At 40.6% G+C, this 21,016-nt stretch overlaps 3 protein-coding genes across 6 annotated transcripts in view; all 3 read right to left on the bottom strand.

Moving 5' to 3' along the window:
• The window catches only part of esrp2 (epithelial splicing regulatory protein 2), a 26,592-nt gene extending 13,411 nt beyond the window's left edge, over window positions 1-13,181 (bottom strand). For 2 of the 4 annotated variants that reach the window (XM_078251886.1, XM_078251899.1), the window contains exons 1-8: window positions 12,711-13,029; window positions 12,107-12,235; window positions 2,475-2,588; window positions 2,182-2,296; window positions 1,810-1,905; window positions 1,132-1,186; window positions 495-605; window positions 68-200 (exon numbers count right to left, since the gene is read on the bottom strand). In XM_078251886.1, coding sequence (XP_078108012.1) covers window positions 68-200; window positions 495-605; window positions 1,132-1,186; window positions 1,810-1,905; window positions 2,182-2,296; window positions 2,475-2,588; window positions 12,107-12,235; window positions 12,711-12,842 — 885 coding nt within the window. In that variant the 5' untranslated portion in view covers window positions 12,843-13,029. The other 2 variants (XM_078251904.1, XM_078251892.1) reach the window with 2 other exon arrangements.
• Window positions 13,182-13,528: 347 nt separating this feature from the next.
• On the bottom strand, window positions 13,529-19,361 carry LOC144518979 (leukotriene B4 receptor 1). The gene is made up of 2 exons (XM_078251864.1): window positions 19,277-19,361; window positions 13,529-18,317 (listed from the first exon to the last, which is right to left on the bottom strand). The coding sequence occupies exon 2, from the start codon at window positions 18,286-18,288 to the stop codon at window positions 17,224-17,226; it is 1,065 nt and encodes a 354-aa protein (XP_078107990.1). The 5' UTR covers window positions 18,289-18,317; window positions 19,277-19,361; the 3' UTR covers window positions 13,529-17,223.
• LOC144518989 (leukotriene B4 receptor 1) lies at window positions 18,777-20,433 on the bottom strand. Its single transcript, XM_078251875.1, has one exon. It carries the CDS (start codon window positions 20,273-20,275, stop codon window positions 19,256-19,258), a length of 1,020 nt encoding a protein of 339 aa, XP_078108001.1. The 5' UTR covers window positions 20,276-20,433; the 3' UTR covers window positions 18,777-19,255.
• Between the last annotated feature and the right edge of the window lie 583 nt (window positions 20,434-21,016).

Genomic DNA, 21,016 nt, shown 5'->3' with positions numbered 1-21,016 from the left:
ATCATTTAAAAACATACAAAACTAAGTTACAGTACGACTGAACAAGAATGACTGAACTGAATCTAACCTCGATGTAGCGGCTACCCATGTGGTGCTTGTGGCGTTCCAGGGCCAGGTCCCGGTGTTCTGAGTTGATGAAACGAACTAAGGCCTCACCGTTCCTCCTGCCTTGAGCATTAAGACACAAGGCCACGCCACCCCTGAAACACAGGTGCACAGACACTTGCATGAGTACGAACACAGTTAATGATATGGACTAACACTAATCTTGGAGGTTGAATGTACTTTTAAAAGAGCATTTTATATGATCTACAATCTACAGAAAATTTCAAAACTGATTTTGCAATCACAATGGTAAAGTGAGAGCACCAGCAGTTTAAAAAAAAAAGAAATCAAACCCCCTGCACCGTAAAATGTTTTTCTGCAGTAGAAGTTTAAATAAAGTTCAATGGAGTAACAGGGCTATTGGAATATGTCCATCAAGTCCAACATACTTGGCAATACTGAGGCCTTTAAAGAAGCGAGCAATGTCTTGGTCTGAAGACTGCCATGGAAGCCCCCGTGCTCTGATCACCGTCTCACTGTCTACTGGCTCTGTCTTGCTGCTGAAAAGGGAGAAAGAAAGAGAAGAAAAAAAAACAAAAAAAACATTAATGACATTCTGACTATATTTAGAAAGGAAGAATAATTACAACCGATTATTAAAAAAACATCCCTGCAGATGACTATAGCTTTTAGGAAATACACCATTGCTTTTGTCAAATTTGAAGAGATTGTCTATAGATTGCAGACACAGAGGCCACTCACAGTAAGTGCTTAACACAGTAAAACACTCCCATGATTAAATGTCAGGGGGTTGTCAAGGTGACTGGCTTTTGACTGTCTGAGAGCAACAGGATTTGGTGTTCTGCTACTAGATAGCCAGGTAAGCACTTGATGGCAAAGTTGGACAGCTTTAATGACACACTTGTGGTTTCCTTGTTGCTGTAATCAATGCTAAGGGCCCGAGGTCTGAGAGCTGAATATGGCTGAAGGGGGGGGTTGTCAGTCTGTAAACCACAGACGAACAGGTGTGGTAGGAACAAAGATGGAGTGAGATACATGTACATCTATTGAAAAGTTAATACATACCATGTGCCGGAATCAAACTTGTACTTCACCGTTTCAACACAGGAGAACTTGTGGTCTAAAAAATAAATAAAATTGTATGATTGAGTGTGTTGTTGCATCTCTCATCAAAATAATGTTCTCTCTTTTCTGTAGTGAACAGGTTTACCCTGCTAAGCAGTGTGTGCTTTAATCACTCTGCATTCCTGTTACTTGTCACACCCAAAGACATACTTGGCTGTTATTAAGAGGATAAAGCCAGAGGCGACTGCAACAGTCAAGATAGAAGTTGTCCGATTAAAGTTAGATTTATTTGTACGGAAACTGGAGTCATCTTACATCAACCCGTTAATCGTCTAATGTAGTATAGAATAGTAAAGTATAAGCATTTCTGGCTCGTTAATTAGCAATAATATAATCAAGACATTCTTCAATGATCAAACTACTACACCTTCTAGTTAAAAGTGTTCTCTCTCTGAATATGTGGGCTATGTTCCAGTTTCATACAATTAAAAAGATGCAAGACAATTGTGGTACAATGCAAAGACTTTAGTCTTGCAGTCACGGTGCCGATTTTATAAACCCAAACCATCAGGTAGTCAAAGGTTAATGCATACCAACCACTGCATTGGTGTTCATATATGTATATATTTTTAGGTTAATGTCTGATCCTTTTAGTTACAAAGGGTGGGAGTTACTTACTGTAGGGCTCAGCCAGGATGTGAAGTGTCAGCTGCACCATGCTGCTCACCTCCCTCGCCCCCATCGACTGCTCTGACACAGCAGGAAGCCCAACATCTACACACACAGTTAAGGACACCGACTAGTTTAATTGGCCTATTATTTTGAATTTGTACTACTTGTTGACGTGCCATGCTGCAAAGATCTGGGTCTACTAAAAGATACTAGTCTACTAAACTGAATTTGCAATGAAATGCCTATGCACACTCAGTACATACAGTTCTATACATAATCTATAATACAGTTCTGCAAACATTAACAATCTTCCTTGTATCTTCCCTGAAATATACAGCTAAAGGAGTTTTCAATAATATGACTACTAGCAAAGGATACATTCTAACATGGAGGCAAGTGTGAGCTTCTGCAAGGGGCTGGCATTGGGGCAGCATTTGTGAAACTCCCTCCTTACGTCCACAAATGAAAAGAAACATTCAGGAAGGACAAGATTCTGAAAAGGAAAAAAAAAAAAAAACAAAGGATTTAGTATGACATAGTAGGACACACCAGTAAGCTGGCGGCAGACAAAGAAAAAAAAAAAGAATTCAGGAGAAAAAGTTATGCTGTCACTAGAGGTATAACTAGGAATACAAAAAGAGGAAATAATTTAAAAGAAAACACACACACACCTTTTTGGAAGCTTCGGGGTGGAGGGCCTGTCGGATGACAAGGGGACTGTTGACGCAAAGTGTGAAAGAGCTTCTGCCGAGACATTTCACTTCTGATGACACCGACTGCTGGAACTGTGTAATAAAGCAAACAAGAAGGAGAAAATACAAGAATATTTTAAAATGTGTACCCATCACAGGAAAGTGGGACTGTCAATATCAAATCTGAATACCTAAAAATCTCCGATTTCGGATTACTTCACTCCCATTAATTTACATTAATTAACATTATGTGACTTTAAAATAAATGGGTCAAATATGGTTCTAGTATCTGATGTGCAAACACTACCCACTATGTGAAAGTGAGAATTACACAGTGTACTTTAATCTTAAGGCAGACATACGTACGTACGTACGTATGTACGTACATGTTTCCACCTGCCAGGTGGAATGTGTCTCCAAATGCGTTTTGAGTGACCACTTGTAATTGGATCACTTTCCCGCTCTATATGCAAAAAGGATTGCATATAGGCTGGTTATGAGTGAGTGAGTGAGTGAGTGAATGAGTGTGTATATATGCACATTTCAGTTATAACTCAAATAAATCATACATTAGAAGCGTGCAATGACTAATGAAAAAGTGCTGCCTACAGCCAAAATAAGGTCTACTCATGAGCAGTAGGGACCTGGGCAGAAGAGAAAGATGTTTTTACAAGTCTCAGTGTTTAGCTCTTACAAATGTTTGTAGCTTCTAACTGAATCTCTGTGGTTTGAAGTTTAGTTCCTATAATCAGCTTTATTTTACGTTTCATGTCCAATTATAGTAGTCGTGTTAAGTTATTGCTAATGAAGACCCAACATTTCCTGCTTTTGGTGGAATTCAGGGATGTTTTATGAAACTAAAAATAACATTGTATACCGGTACCTGCCTTTTCCAGGCAACAGTGGGGCACAGAGCTCCAGACAGCCGGGGGTATAAGAGCTGGGCCCCATTTCAGGAAGGAGGTTTAACAAACCCTGATGTCGGAGTTGATTTACCCTGAGATGGGAAACTGAGTTTTTGGTTTCAGAACAGCTGATATGAGTTGGTTCAAACAACTCAGTAGGTTCACGCGCATGCACCACCACAATAAAAAGGCAGCATGAATGGAGCCCTGATACTACGATTCACCATGGTAACAACCACACAAAAAAATGGGTCGGCGGAAATACTCATGCGCACAAACAGCGGGTTTAAAAAAAAAAACAACACAGCAGCTGCTGCAAAAGAGAGAAAATGCTGCGTGGGAGAAAATTGCTGCTAGAGTAAATATTCCAATATGGTGTATCATATTTAATCATAAGTATAGCCTAATATTACTGGTGAAATAGTATTGAACCTATAATCTATGTAATTTAGGTGCAAATATACTGCGGGTGAAAAAGTCCTAGGCCTACTAATCCCACTGAGGCTGCAGCACCATCATTAACAGAATTATAATTCATAATCTTTTATTTCCAAAAGGGTTTACATCATTCACCTGCAATACTGTGGAACTCCTTTTTAATGGCTCTTACTGGTTTGTTGCCAGGGAACACTAAACAACATTTAAAACACGTTTCCGAGCGAGTCACACTCTTCTGATGGCGCTACAGCGGCTTTACTAAAATGCTCTGCATCACCAATGTTGTAAAGAAAACTGCCGTTTTCAAAAAAAAAAAAAATTATGTGACACAAATAATCTGCTGGGATGTAGAGCACACCCAAGATGGGTGACGTTAGATATGAGGACGGATAAGGTTATGTAGCCTATAGGCTGCATAACCGACTGGGAAGAAAAACGATAGCGCTCAAATAGGAAGTTCTCTGATAATTAAAATGTCGGGGCTTCAATACCATCTCCCGACAACACCCTGCGAAATAAAGCAGCTTCTTCATCAATGGGACCGTCGACACAAGGAAATGCCATGTTTTTAGAAGGAAAAAGTGTTTTATAGTTTGCCTAACATGGTTAATAAACCCTGTGTCTGGGTTCTCGGCAGTAAGTCGGACTCGTTTCAGGTGAGAGTTGGCCTCCGCCAGGGCTGCGCTTTGTCACCAATCCTGTTTGTAGTATTTATGGACAGGATATCGAGGCGTAGTCGGGGTGGAGAGGGGTTGCAGTTCGGTGGGCTGGGGATCTCATCGCTGCTTTCTGCAGATGATGTGGTCCTGATGGCATCATCGGCCTGTGACCTTCAGCACTCACTGGATCGGTTCGCAGCCGAGTGTGAAGCGGCTGGGATGAGGATCAGCACCTCTAAATTGGAGGCCATGGTTCTCAGCAGGAAACCGATGGAGTGCCTTCTCCAGGTAGGGAATGAGTCCTTACCCCAAGTGAAGGAGTTCAAGTACCTTGGGGTCTTGTTCGCGAGTGATGGGACAATGGAGCGGGAGATTGGTCGGAGAATCGGCACAGCGGGTGCGGTATTACATTCAATTTACCGGATCGTTGTGACTGAAAAGAGAGCTGAGCCAGAAGGCAAAGCTCTCAATCTACCGGTCAGTTTTTGTTCCTACCCTCACCTATGGTCATGAAGGCTGGGTCATGACCGAAAGAACAAGATCCAGGGTACAAGCGGCGAAATGGGTTTCCTCAGGAGGGTAGCTGGCGTCTCCCTTAGAGATAGGGTGAGAAGCTCAGTTATCCGTGAGGAGCTCGGAGTAGAGCCGCTGCTCCTTCGCGTCGAAAGGAGCCAGTTGAGGTGGTTCGGGCATCTGGTAAGGATGCCCCCTGGGCGCCTCCCTAGGGAGGTGTTCCAGGCACGTCCAGCTGGGAGGAGGCCCCGGGGAAGACCCAGGACTAGGTGGAGGGATTATATCTCCAACCTGGCCTGGGAACGCCTCGGGATCCCCCAGTCGGAGCTGGTTAATGTGGCTCGGGAAAGGGAAGTTTGGGGTCCCCTGCTGGAGCCGCTACCCCCGCGACCCGACCCCGGATAAGCGGACGAAGATGGATGGATGGATGGGTTAATAAACCAACACAATTTTTTTTTATTCATGCCGAAAAAACTGCGCTAAAATGCGCCTGATAAAGACTGAATGAAAGAGTGCTGTGTCAGAGGAAGGAGACTAAGAGAAACTCAAGGTTTCTTGAAGAAAACCTGCCCCGACCAGATTAGGTTCACAGGCTCAGTTACCATAGTAACTGACTCTGAGGTGACATTACCTCTTTCTGAAACAGAATGTAATGTAATGAAAATATGTAGTTCTGCTCAGTTGAGTGGTGGCCCAAGGCACATACATGTACACACAGCTAAAAGAGTGTGGTAACATGTGGCCTAAACCACCAAATATGGTCTAGGTGATTGGATCTCAATGTGCTCTGGGTACATTGATTCCCACCTGTACCTATAGCTGTCCACTTGTGATCGGATCACTCAGATCAGATTTTAAATACCAGGTGGAAATGGGGTTTGCGCGTCTGCTTTTCATTAGGAACGAGGCTTGTCTAACAGGTTTTAGTGTTTGCCTAGCAAGGGTGGGAGCAGACAAAGGAGAGGAATGATCACACCACTAAATACCAGCATCACAGTTGTCTAACACGACCAACAGTCACAGCCAGACAAGATGAAAAACAACCCATACGAGTCCAACCTGCCTGCCTCCACTCAACGTAAACTCAGATTAACCACCACCCAATCCTAGATACCAGCAACTCCCACATTAGTACATGGTTATTTATAATCAATGAGCCCCAGTCTGTGTGTTGTGTCAACCCGTTGTTGGCAGCATTTGAACAGAGGCCACCACTTCAACACACATGTCAGAGGACTGCATTTCTGAGAATGTTTTACATTACTTGTTTGTCAGCAGGATTATAGAAAAACTACTGGCCCGATGTTCATAAAACTTGGTGTAGTGTAGGCCTTTGCACAGCCATTACTTTTTGGAGCGGATCCAAATAACAAGGCGTATATACAAATTATGTTTCACTTTCATTACCAATGAGAGATAGGGCATAGCATTGGCAGAGGCTTGCACTCTGGGAGTGCCCTTCTAGTTTTATTATGATTTTAGATTATTAATCTTCAAGGGCAGCCACATTTTATTTTTGTAAGTTGAACGCTTTGCTAAGCAGCTTTATAAAAAGATACTTTGGAAAGGATGTGGGGACCATAACAGGGGTATCTGTAGTATCTCATACATAGGTTCCAACCCAGAATACTTTGCATAATTTCTCAAGTCATATCGACTTGAATGCCGCTTGTATTCATTTGCTACTCATTGTTACCATGCAAGAGACTATCTTTTCCCTCTTCAGAAAGTTGTCATGTTAGTTTTTCCCTTCTTCCCTGAATCCTCAAAGTCACCTGTCTAAGTGCAAAATTAGACCGTCTGGGTGTTAGACCAACTAAAACCCAATGACTGACTAGTTTTACAAGGCCAATGGCTATTTACGACTGATCTTCAGACAGTGAGAAAGTATTAGAGGTGCATGTTGAAGCATGCTCCTTAAAAGTCAGAGAAATACAGAGCTATTTGGCAACGCGTACCAGGTGCTGACAAGGGAACAATGCTTCAGCATAGATTAAGGGGGTTTTAGGGTGGCTGGACAGAAACCTGAAAGAATCATCGATCAGAGAAAAAAAAACAAAAAAACAAAACAGCAAGCGCCCATGAATACAAGCGGACAAGTAAAAGATCACTGGTCACTAAACTTAAAAATGTATAAAAGTTATTTTCAAAACTATACTTTTGTAAGTTCTCTTTGCCATTGTGCAATACGGAGTAAAAACGTCCCACACACACACATTAAGAAGTCATTTAGGTCTGGTATTAGAATGACAGCCAGAACAGCGCATTTCTCGTCCAATTATCCTGTTGTGTATCTATGGCAGCTATAACAATTAATAACTGCTGTATCTGAGCCGGGCCACCACGCCAACATTCACTTATTTAATAGCTCTTAGATGATGTGAAAAGCATCCATACAGTCCATATTTGTTCAATCTTGAATGTCTCATTGTAGGTCTAATTCCTAATAAAAAAAAATAATTATATATATATAAAAATTTGTATTTATTTTTTTATTAGGAATTAGACCTACAATGAGACATAAAAAACAAAAAAAAAAAATGAATTGAACAAATATGGACTGTATGGATGCTTTTCACATCATCTAAGAGCTATTAAATAAGTGAACGTTGGCGTGGTGGCCCGGCTCAGATACAGCAGTTATTGTTATAGCTGCCATAGATACACAACAGGATAATTGGACGAGAAATGCGCTGTTCTGGCTGTCATTCTAATCCCAGACCTAAATGACTTCTTAATTTAGGGCGGTTACGATAAACTGTACGTACTGTGACTAACTAAAAAGGTGGAACCCATAAACAATTTGTGAAACAATGTACACAGAGGACAGATCTATTTCACGGGATTCAATTATTAATTATCACAATATAAAGTGATATAATTAACTCTTGTTTTGGCAACTTCATATCTACCTGCCCTTACATGTTTTGATCAAGTCTAGTCTATTAGCATATTACATTGCTAAGGTAAGCAAACTCTCCTGACCACAGTATCAACACACCACCTCAGCAGCATACCTTGTATTACAGCCTTTGGTGGAGCTGTTAATTGTCAATGTAAGCAGTAAACAAGAAGTTTATAAAAAAAAAGAAAGAAAAAAAGACAGTTGTGGAATTCAAAGTCCCTAGATTTCAATTCCTTCGTTAATTGAATGTGCAAATTCCCAGGACGTCACGTGTGTAGTTTTCACTGTAGGGAGATTATTTTTCTCAGGTATGTGTCTGAAAGCTCACAATACCAAAAAACAACAGGTATCTTCTTAAATCCAATTTAATACCTAAACTTTCATTGTTCAGTAAACACAAAAATCTTAAAACTATGAAACTCCAAAATTGTGTAGATTAATTCAACACATTTGAAGCGCACCATACTTAATCATTTCATGTTTACAGGATAACAGGACTAATGTTTGCTCATAGCTGTGCATGCAGCTCCGCCTTGGCCAATTACTCAAGCCGGATTACTGAGAAATAACCAAATGCTTTTGATGACGTAGCAGCACCCCCACTACCTTTCTCCACTGTCAAAAAGAAGTTTCAGTTGAACAAATAAGCTAAACAGAAGACAAATCTCACACTGACAGATATGTAGAGGCAACAGGCCATTGAGCCAAACTCGTGAACAGACCACAGAGAAGAAAAAGAACATAGAAAAAGGTCAGAGTGCTTCCACCTTAAATTGGCTACTTTTCTTTTTCAATTAGCATGATCGGGCTATTAATGTGCAATGTGTGAACTCAAACCACCCATTATTCATGTTCCACTTTATCCTAAGATTGTCTGTATAATCTTTGCAACTTGCTGCCAATAGCCATGCCAATAAACATCCAGCAGTACTACTTAAATGTTTCGTTTTTTTATTTCAATGATACAATCATTGTTATCATGCCTTACTGGCAAGCTTGGCTCTGCTATCTATTTTAACCCATGTCACGCTTTCTATATGATAATGCCCTCTTACTATAGGAAGGAAGAAAGCCATTTATTTTAGTTGAATTCAAAATCAACATCCGTTTCTCCAAAATTTTGGGATCCACACATAACCAAATTTATCTTAAACCAACTTTCGCTCTGACTCCACCCTCTGGAAAGCATTTCCACAGATGAGGGGGAGGAAGTGGCCTTTGAACATGGTTCTATCACAATTTGCTCTCCATGTTAACTGGATTGTTTGTATGCAGAGGTGAGGTGGGGTGGCGGTGGCTGAAACAAATTCCGATAAGAGCAGCAGGGAGTGTTGGGGCAGTCCCTGTTTTAACTGTTAAAAAAGGTACCTAAAAGGCAAATACACACTGCCACCACAGCACATCGGCATGTTTCATGACACAAGAGTTGGCTGCTGCTTGCATTCAGAATGATTCTAACTGGGCAAAAATCCACACAGTTCATAGATTATCGTGTAAATGAAAAATCCACTTTTTTCACTGGCAAGGTTTATTCTTAAGCCAGTTTCTAAAAAGGTTTTTACATTGTGAGCATGTGCACCACAAGAACATGCACAGAAAAATCACTGACAGTGGACTGAGATGAAAGACAATATTAATAGAAAAAGTCCCAACTGAAATAAATGTCTAAAATTGAAAAGATAATAAGTTTCCAGTGTGTGTAAAATTCACAAAACATGCACACAGAAAAAGGAAAAGTGTCCACTGTGTATCTCTTCAAGCTGCTGTGTAATATACAGTATAATACGCAGAATACTTTTTCTGACATTAGACTTATCTTTAACACATTTACAAAGTTACATGAGTGCAAACATGATTCTGAAGTAATCAGATCATTCTTCTCCAGTAATTTCCCATCTTAAGTCTGATTTCCCCTGAAAACTTGCTTTCTTGTGTGAATATAACAGTCATTGTAGCAACAGGCACAAAACATCAACATTCATTTAAAATATTCCTTTTATAAAAAGGCATTCATTTTGACACTTTGGTCTTAGAAGTCTTTGGACACACCCAGGAATACATTATCGTAGGATTGGGCTCATACAAAGCAGAGTGATTTTTGCATGTGATCTTTGTGCAGCCTTTTCTTCCGTAGTGTTAAAATCCAGCTTGTGTGAATCCCTCTTAGATGCGATTCATCCAGTTGTCTATGTCACAATATAGTTGCCTTTGTAAGCAAGCACCCAGTCCTTAATTTCACTCACTGCTGAAGCCAGTATTTCTGTCTGTGGTCTAAAACAGTTGGAAAACGGTGTCACAACAACAAGGTGTGTGAGGTCTCCCATCATGTGCAGCTCCCTACAGGCTGTGACATGCTGTCAATGTCCCAGACTAAATCTAAGCCTGTACAGTCCACACCCACACACACACACACTTTGGTTTTCGATTAGTCATTTTATGCTTCTTTTTTTTTTTTTTTTTAAATGGTGAATGGCTTATTTCCAAGAAATGTATGAGCACATCTCTGGAAAACTAGACAACAAAAAGACAATATTTAAAGTGGTGATTTAGCATGATTTTTTTTTTTGTGGAGAAACAGCTTTCCAATGTTATGGAGGGTAGCTGGCAAACAGCCCTGCTAATCTCCCAGACCACACAGCCCACCTATAAAAGGCAGATGCTTGTTTTCCTCTATCATTGAATAAGATGAAATGGACTGTCCCATCTAAAAAAACAACACATTCTTCTATATTGCAGTTCTGTACAACCCTTCAAACTACTTAGAAAAATGTTAATTTCCTTTACTTCCCTGTATCAAAACTAATCTTAGAATGACCAATAGAGAAAGAAAGTAACCGGTGAGAGAAAGGTATGAAAAGAACGAACTGATTACTTGGGTTAATATTTGAAGGTTCAGCACACAAACTAACCGACAGTGGAGCTGAAGTCTTACCAGGTCTGTATGAAGCATAAATTACTTCAGCATTTGGACCAAACTCCCATGAAATTTTAAGTGTTTTAAGCTAGTGTTATAACACCAGCAGCATCATTGCCATTAACCCCCAGAAAGAATGTAAAGAAAACAACCCATTTTCAATTGATTACCCCAACTAACCTGCTTGTGCATGCATGGTATTTAGACTGCAGCACTAATATCAACCCAAACACACTGGTCCAGCATGATAATGAGGTTTTTAAACTATGACATACTGGAGGGGTGGTAAAGATGCAGCCAGTGCAAACAAACACTCTTGCGAAGATGAGTTTGGCAACATAAGCACTTTTGTCGACACACACACACACACCTCCTGACAGGTAGGAACCAGAAAGCAAATTCATGTGAAAAAGTGCCATGCTAATGATGAAGCCTAAGATCTGAAAGTCTCCCCTCCTGTCTGTCCTGCAGCCTAAAACAGAGGTGCGGTCCCGTGTAAACATTCCGCCTTCCAGATGTCTGCAGCAGGGCCAAGACAAGACCAGACCTGCGACTCCTCCTTATCGTCAGATGCCTCGGGCTCTGCCTATCCTAGCCCTTTAGCTTTTACAAACTGTCAGCAGAGTTTAACTGTCAGGGCAAATGACATAGCTCAACCAGGTGAAAGACCATTTTTCTAAATGTCATCAGGGAAATTTGACACTCCTCACATTAACTTACAGCTCAATGCCAAATCAGGCTTGTCATGTCCCATCTTGCTCTGGGCATAAACTATCAGAGATAAATTGCCTCGGTTTAATTAGCTTCTGAATTTCTTATAACGTTGCTGACGGCGTAGAGGTTTTATGAGCTTTTGCTGTGGTTTTCATGAATTCAGTACCCCAGTGAGAGATTTCAAACATGGTGTATAAAACTGAGTACCAGGACCTTTAAGGCCTATTTCACATAGAAAGAGACTTTTGGGTCGCCGAACGCCAAGTAAATAGGGACCGGAGGGTGGCCGGTTCAAGTCCAGGAATGGAGCGTGGACTGGTAGCTGGAGAGGTGCCAGTTCAACACCTGGGCACTGCCAACGTGCCCTTAAGCCAGGCACCAAATCCCCAATGGCTGTAACTATGGCAGCCCCATCACTCCGACATCTCTCTACAAAAACAATGGATGTTTATAGGTTCTGTGTGTGTACTTGGGGCTATATGCGTGTGTAACAGAGTGAAATGCTTCTTAAATATTCCTTATGTAGAAATGCACCTCACATTTAAGTGACCAGTGGGACTCACCTGTTGCAGAACTTTGTCCAGGGGCTCAGCTTTAACGATGTCTTCCACAGTCAGCCCTGTGTCCTCTTTACACTGGTCTGTCAGCTCTAAAGTGTCTGGCTTGACAAGACATCTATGAAGCTTCCCGACCTGTAAATGGATTTAGCGGTTCATGGCGCAGAACACAGCGTAAAACAAAATGCTAATTTATGGCAAATTATAGACTACAACACCCACATTCAGAAAAATGAACTCTTACAAAAGTCAAACAAACAATTGACAATGTAGTTGCAAAAAGCACTTAATTGTCAATAAAGCGTTATTTGGCCTATATCAAGAAGCTGACATGCCAAACCAAAACGGTGTGTTTTCTCCATGAGGTGAAACTACCGTCCTCACCTGCTTGTTAAATTATGGTCGCACACCTGTAAAAGGTGAGCTAACAAGACGGCTGGACGGAGAATTGCTGTAGCGTTAGCTAGCATGCTGCGGAGGGTTTTAGAGAGCACACCATGTTGATTTAAATGTCAAACATACTGTTTCACTACAGGTAGACACTATGCCACAAACAATTTGGGTACATACGAAACCGTACAACGAACGAACGGGTCAGAAAGGTCCGTACCTTTTTCTCATGTAGATCCACAATTTGCCACACCAAGAGAATTATTTCCCTCTCATCCGAACCCAGTTTACCCCCATTTGCACCAGCTGTTGCCCCAAAGAACACCACCAGAGTATCACTGTGCGAAGCCATCAGGGACCACAAGGGTAAAAACTACAATTAAAGCAAAGATTAAAATAAAAAATAACACGAGGGTTCACCTTTTTCCAAGTGATAAGAAGAGCGAACAAAAGGGCTGAAACTCAATTGAGGTAAACGCAGAGAGAAAAAGGGGGGAGATTATTTTCAGAGGAGCCACGAAAGAGTTTGCGTTCAGAGACTCTACCTGTTGAAGTACTTGAGTGTGTTCTATCCAGAGATACTGGTTTAACTGGTAAAGAAGGGTGGAAATCCGTTTTTCTTTCACACGAACTCCATAACAACCCCTGCAGTTTTTTTTTCCTCCTCTCCTTTCTATTTTTTTTTCTGAGTTACCTGTGTGGCTCGACCTCTGCGCGAGGAGAGCTCCACAGACGTCGCCTATTGGCTGGTTTGGAAAGGTGAGGGCGGGAGGCTCGGGTGAGTGCTGTAATCATATTGGTCAGATCATTTGAATCAGGAAGTAGTCTGACAAAACAGGGCTGTACCTCCATGAGGCATGTTTGATAGTAAAGCGTAAGTGAACAGTGCTAAATGCAGAACACCATCCACCCTGCAAACATAGAGCAACGTTTGTGTTTTAAAAGGTTTATTATTTTTCATTAACATTTGTTTTGTACTTGTGCTGATAATACATGTGCTTCAAATAATAGGCTCCAAAATGTGAGCTGGAGTAAATCTTAAGAGTTTAGAGACAACATGGAACTGTAGCATACTGAGCTGAAGACAAAGCATTTGTGTAGCCTGTTGATATTTGTTGCCTGTCTTATACCTAGGCCTACCTCCGTCCCAGGAGTGTAGTTGTGTGTTTTGTTGGTGTAACAATTTCAAGGATGACAGTATCTGACCTTTTGGATAATAATCTAATAGCCAGGGTACTTAGGGGGGGAAAGGGGGGTCGGTAGCAGCGTTTTACTGCAACTAAGCTGATTCAACATTAAAATAACATTTAGAACACAGATTTTATGTAAGCCTCTGGCTTATTCAAAGCAGTGTGCTGCAAACTGTTACTTTCTTGCATTCTAAACTGCTACTCTGGTAGAAAAGAGTTGGAAACAAACTATTTCTTTTATTTAGTTTTCACTGATGTTATACAAATGCAAACAAGCTACACCTGCACCATATAATGCCAATATTTACTAAATGTTTGAAGTTGTGATTGCTATAGTGCCATCATGAAAATTTGCCCTCATTTATGATTACTTGGTAAGGTAAAGGTAAAAGGGAATGCAGGAAGGACAGAAGGAAAGGAAGAAAGGAGAAAACAAACCAACACACAGACAGACATTCAAATAAAGAGGCAGAGGGAACAAATAAAGAATAATGGAATCAACCTGTACATGGAAAGTAGCATATTATTTATTGTTTCTTACAGGTTTTCAACCTGTCATCCTTATTCATCCTCTAAAAAGCAATGCTGCTGTGTGCTGCTTCACACTCCCAATGTGATATAAAATAACTTACTGTCACTGTACATTATTTTTTCTTTTTCTGGTCACACATACAGTATGAAGACTCACACTCTTTTGTGTAGCTATACTTTCATCTATGAGCAGCTTTCATATTGAAATAAAATCTGGCACCTTAAAAGAGCAACAACATACAATAGAGTTTTTAAAAACTTCACAGGTCCTTACTGGCCTGCTAGAGTTTTCACCCAATCTTTGGCCTGGTTCCCAGAATGCCATGTTTTGTTGCTCCTGACACTCCCCATCTCGCTTGCTATGGGCCAGTAGACTGTAGTGAATTCAAGGCTTTTTGTCTCTTCAACTCCTTTCGCTTATTTAAATCCCCCAATCTCAAGAGTAATTCTCAGTTTCTCCTTCCTCATGTGAAATTATTCTTTTCAGCTGAACCAGTCTGAATAGTTGCACCAGTTTAGACACCTTGGGAAACACTTCAGCTGAAATCCTAGACACATAATGTAATTTCCCACAACAACAACAACAACAACAACAACAACAACAACAACAACAACAAAGACCATCTATCTTAATGACATTACATATGAGGCATGCTTATAGATGCCATCTGTCTGTGTCACCAAAATGGCATGTTGAGTCTTTGTTTCAGCAGGTGTAAGAAGGCAACCTGTAGGACCCACCACCATATCCAGAAAGTAACTTGCTTGGTGTCAGCGGTAGTATCATGTGGTGCGAGGTGTTTGCAGGTCTTCTAACAAGCCAGTGGCAAAAGCAGTAACCAACACTTCTCAGTGAACTTTAGGGATAGCCAAGATTCATGACTCAGTTATCCCTGTGGCAGGTCTCATTCTGTGATGTACTTTTAGCTATAGGGTGGGTATGGGTTCCATTGAAAGGGATTACATTATATACAGTAGGATATGTGATTGCTCATATGAGGCAGGTTTTGAGGGTAAAAACTGATCAATTTACATTAAGTTAAATACCAAGGATCTGTGCCTACATTCATTTTTTTTTTTTCAAAGCATACAAAACATTCAGATGATAAAGGACAAAGTGTTGATTCAATTAAAAAGTACAGTACAGGCATATTGTAAACATATACTCATAATGAAAGACAATGGGTACATTAGGCACAAACCACACTGCTGATGTTGTACACGTTGCTTCCTCATTTCGTAAGAAAAGGCCTAGCGTCTCAGAGTCTGCTATGTTATCGTGTGTCAATTCGTCTGACATGTTTTTTTTGTCACACACTTTGCCCTCTGTAATGTAAATTTCCACTGTCACAGTTAAAATAATCCTGACTCACTAATATTTAAAGGTGACGTGTCACACTGGGTTTATTCAATTCTCAGTTCAAATCATTATCACAATGAGCCACCTTATTTAACACAACATACAAAATGTCACCATACGGTAAAATCATTAGTATGAAATGTCAAATAGTTTTAAGTCATTGTTACCAAGTTAGACGCAAAGTGACATTTCTGCTTTTATTTTCTTAATTTGTTCAAAGTTTTAAAATGTATAGAAAGGATGTCTCCTGCTTGGTTCCTTCCATTTTCCACTGTGTCAACACAGGCATACTTGTTTGTAAGGAGTATGAAGCAAGGCAGCGCTGAAAAAGAAAATCTCATCATGACCATTCCCATATGATGGGATAGTGAGATAAAAATATTATATCTTATAATATTATTTTTAAGCCATCAACCTGCTAGGGTCTACAGACGAAAAATAGCCTGTATGATATAAATCTGGCACATTTACATGTTGGACCTTGTACTCATGTTGATTAATGTGTGTTTTCCCTTTTAAATAAAGAAATCTAAAAAAGAAATTATAACACCACTCTGAAATGATGTCAAAACTAAAACTAAAAAAATAAAAATAAAAAACACTGCCACTGCCATCTACTGGTTGTCTCAGTTGGTTAGAACATGTTTTGTGTAGGCTACTGCAGTTTTGGCAACAGATAAACTTAATATGCTATGATAAAAGCATATTATAATTATATTTTGAAATTATAAGGAAATAGGATAACACTGAACTCTCTCATCTAAAACATTACATGGAACATGATCACGTTTTTTGCTGCTCGACAAAGGGAACATGAAGTTTTACATTTTGCAATCTTTTCATTGAGAGGAAGTTGAAAGATGGGTTTTTGTTTGTAGTTGGATGTCACGACAATTGTTAGCTAACTTGTCAGGAGAGAAAAACATTTTTACAAAAGTCGTATGTTATGGATTCTATGATGAAAACTCATCAGGTGAATTGAACAACAGTTTTGTTACATGAATTCCCAATTAGACTGTATCAGAGATGTTACAGTTTCCCGACAAAGAACGACACAGCAAGATTGAAAAGTTCTCAAACTCTAATTAAGACAGCCATAGCTGTGAGTAATTTATAAAAATATTTCTCTGTGGCAAAAGCGTGAAAAAAACAAGTGGCCAACAGGATTACCAGATGAACATCTAATGTGTTCTGTTCCCACACCTACTGGCAATTAAAGAAAATTGTACACAGAATCAATAACATAATCAATACCATGTCCATTTGTTGGCATCAACTAGATTATATAATAAAATAAAAAATCTTTACATTGAGAAATGTTTAATGTATGTATAATTATTTATTGTGCTATTTATGAATACGATATGGAATACATAATATATAACATATTTATAAATATATGGTCACCATTCAAAAAAAGAAACATAACACAAAAACTATTGCATGTAAAACAGGTAATTTACAGAATTGGACAAGTATTGCACAGATAAAGAATTCTTGTTTTTCTGTGTTGTAATTTCACACAAAATGAGTTTCATTTCAGGCACCATTTCCTTCATTTAAAAATACATACAGTATACACATGAATATCTACACACAGCACAGACAATACATACATGTTCAATATCAGGACAGATTATTTTTACACATTTTTATTTAATGTCCATTTGGTCTTTTGACTCAGACACACACTGAGAACTGTTGGTCTGATTGCTCTGTCTCTTGGACACAAAGTACAACTCTTTATTGCCCTCACCTGGGGAGGTGCTGGAGATATGGAGGAAGAGCTTCTGGATGCCGGTGTCACGCAGGGAGCTCCTGAAGGAGCGAGCCGCAAACATGTAGAGGATGGGGTTAACAGTGCTGCTAATGAAGACCATGGCTCCAGCAATGAAAGCCATGGTGCTCCTGATGCTCTCCAGATTCTTTGCTGCGTCCGGGAGGGAGTTTTCAGTGGCCAGGATGATGAGTGAGAGGACATTTCCTATGTGATGAGGCGTCCAACAAATGGCAAACACAACCACTACACTGGCAATCAGCACTGTGGACTTGCGCTTGGACTTGAAGCTCATCTGAGTAATCCGGCTGCACAGGCAGCCATAGCAGACCACGAGGATGGTGAAGGGTAATATGTAGCCCAGCAGTGTTTCTAGCAGCACACACACCAGCTCCTGGGTCACAGAAGTGTAAAACCGGTACAGACAGTGCTCCTCACCAGCAGCCTTCCCTACTCCCTGAGTTGGGATGACTGGTATGCTGAACACGAATGCTGCAGTCCACAGAGCTAGCAGAACTTTATTTAAAGCTTTTTTCCTTTTCCAGTCAGCCGAGGCAAAGGGGTGGCGCACGGCCACAAAGCGTTCCACACTCATAAGGGTAATGAGGAAAACGCTGCTATACATACAGGCGTTGATCATGAACACCATGGCTTTGCAGGAGGCTTCTCCAAACACCCAGTGGTGGGCCAGGGAGTAGATCCACAGAGGCAGGGTGATGAGGACCAGCAGGTCTGCAGCAGCCAGGTGCAGGATGAGCACCACAGTGTGGGAACGCTGCTTGATGTGTCTCAGGATAGTCCAGATCACTAACAGGTTCCCTGGAGCTCCTACCAGGAAGGACAGGCCCAGGATCACACAAGCCACTGCTGTCCCACCGTCAAACTCCTCAGGGGCCATAGCAATTTCCTCTGAGGAAGACAGTTCAGTTGAGTTGTTCATGCTGCAAGTGTATGTGCTGACAGTAGCGTCTGCATGAAAAGAAAAAAACAAAGTGCTGTACAAGCAAGTCTTCACTTCCCTTTAAGAATGGACAGCACAGGAAAGGTGGTTCCTCACATGGCTGTTTGAGACATAGAGAGGTGATTCATGCATTCGTCATGGGTCCATTTTTCACCTCAGTTCATGGATTAAAAGTAAAGGAGTTTCAAATAAGTGAAAGAAAAATCTAAAAACAGAGTCATCTCAAAAATGATGAAGCAAATGATCTCAGATTCACTGAAATGATGGGACTCATAGCTTTTCCAGTTATGCCTGAGTGATTATTTGAGTTAAATGAAAGCAACATTGGTTTGCAACCCTTTGCCAACTTACATTCTTGATAAGATAATGACTACATCTGTGAGTGTCATGGGGAATAATTGCTTCACGTTCAGAAAGCAAGAAAATTAGTCAAGTTCTGCGTTGAATTAAAATTGGAGAGAATGATAAACTTTTTGAAAAAAGTTTTAATTATTAACAAAAATGTAATTATTGTTGCAGTTTCCAAGGACACTGATCAAGAGGTATTTCATTTCTTCAATTCAGAAAACAGACACCTCATTAATTGTAATACACAAAACTTATTGCACAATACAGGAGCGTATCAAGTTATAAAGTTTTAAATTTTTTAAACTATACAGCAATAAATTATCCTCAACAGCGAGAAACATGTAAAGACTGCGATGATGTGTTTGCACTGACATCCAAGGGTAAATGTGAAACAAAGATAGGAGGGTATATTGTATGTGTTAATTATATGAATCACATGAACACATAACCATTGTCAGCACTATTTACATATGACATACAGGCTTTCAAAACTGTAGATCATATATAGGCCTTCATAGTAAAGTATAGTCCCTTAATGCACTGCAGAAAACAAATATCACATTTCCCTTGCATCACAGTTTAAGAGATTTAGTATTTTTCAGTCAGACATCAGCTCTACCTGTGTATTTGCTACCATCTGGCCAGTCTGCTGTTGTACTACCAGCTCCCTGAGTTTGATGGTGTGAGTGGCCATTTCCTGGAACAGCCTGACCAGTCGGGACTCTTCCAGACTCCCTCGTAAGTTCCTCGCAAAGAGGACATATAACACAGGATTCACTGAACTGCTGATGAAAACAAGGGCACCAGAGCTAAAGACAACACTCCTCGGAACACATTCATGTTCTGTGCCAGATGTCAGGATGCAAACTAGATCAGTAATGTTGATGATATGGTAAGGCAACCAGCACAGTATGAAGGCTAGAACCACAGCGTGCACAAGAACCATGGATTTCTGTTTGGAGATGAAACTCATTTTCCTGAGCTGGGCAGCTACTAGACAGTAACAGATACTAAGAATGATAAAAGGAACTACAAAGCCCCCCAAGGTCTCCAGACATGACAAGATGATTTCTTGGGTCACAGAGCTGTATTCCTTGATAAAACACTGCCCAGTTCCATTGCTTTCATCTGAAGGCCTTGTCAGTATGTCAGGCACTCCTAGAAGCAGAGCAAGGAGCCACAAAAGTACAAGACATCTGTTCATAACGCTCTTGGTCTTCCAGCGCATCATCACAAATGGATGACAGATGGCTAAATAGCGTTCCACACTCATAAGGGTGATGAAGAAGATGCTGCTGAACATGCATACATAGATAATGTACACCAAGAACTTGCAGGAGGCTTCTCCTAACACCCAGTGGTGGGCCAGGGAGTAGATCCACAGAGGCAGGGTGGTGAGGACCAGCAGGTCTGCAGCAGCCAGGTGCAGGATGAGCACCACAGTGTGGGAACGCTGCTTGACGTGTCTCAGGATAGTCCAGATCACCAGCAGGTTCCCTGGAGCTCCTACCAGGAAGGACAGGCCCAGGATCACACAAGCCACTGCTGTCCCACCGTCAAACTCCTCAGGGGCCATAGCAATTTCCTCTGAGGAAGACAGCTCAGTTGAGTTGTTCATGCTGCAAGTGTATGTGCTGACAGTAGCGTCTGCATGAAAAGAAAAAAACAAAGTGCTGTACAAGCAAGTCTTCACTTCCCTGGATGGATAAATTGAACAGGAAAGAAGTATCTCACAGGACTATTCAGAGACAGGAACCGAAAGGACAGGCACCGAAAGCTATTCAATTTACTGTAGACTGCTGTTATTCCAAAGAACTTTCTGTTTCTGTTCTGTGACCTTGCACTTTATTACTTATATGTAACATGTTGATTGCCATGGAATGACTTCAGTCACTGCATGGCAACAAAAAAAGTCAAAGGTCTTTTATGGTTACTTTCTATAAAGCGCTGACTAAACCTCAATTTTCCTATTTCTGGAGGAATCTGCTCCTACTTTTTTGTAATTTTGTAATTCAGATCCATAATCTTGTGCATTACTGCCACCCTCTGCTCTGGCATGGCTTAAAAAAATAGTATCCAGCTTCCCAGGAAGAGACTGTATCTGCTAAACAACAGTCACTGTGTCTTTCTGCAATAATCAACAATTCAATATAATGAATACATTAAATCACTTCTTATTCCTCCTCGAAGCATGCTATTTCTTTCTCTTTTCCACAGGTTATCGCCATCACCAGACATCCTATAACCACCTGTGCTTGAGAAATAAACTTTATTCAGCACAATGGAATACCTTAATAATGGACTGACCACACCACCTACATGACTTTTTTTTTTATGATACATATATTACATATATATA

The sequence above is a fragment of the Sander vitreus genome, chromosome 1, assembly GCF_031162955.1.
Source record: "Sander vitreus isolate 19-12246 chromosome 1, sanVit1, whole genome shotgun sequence".
Taxonomy (NCBI): domain Eukaryota; kingdom Metazoa; phylum Chordata; class Actinopteri; order Perciformes; family Percidae; genus Sander; species Sander vitreus.
Note: the sequence above shows the minus strand (reverse complement) of the source record. Positions and strands in the feature narration are given on the sequence as shown.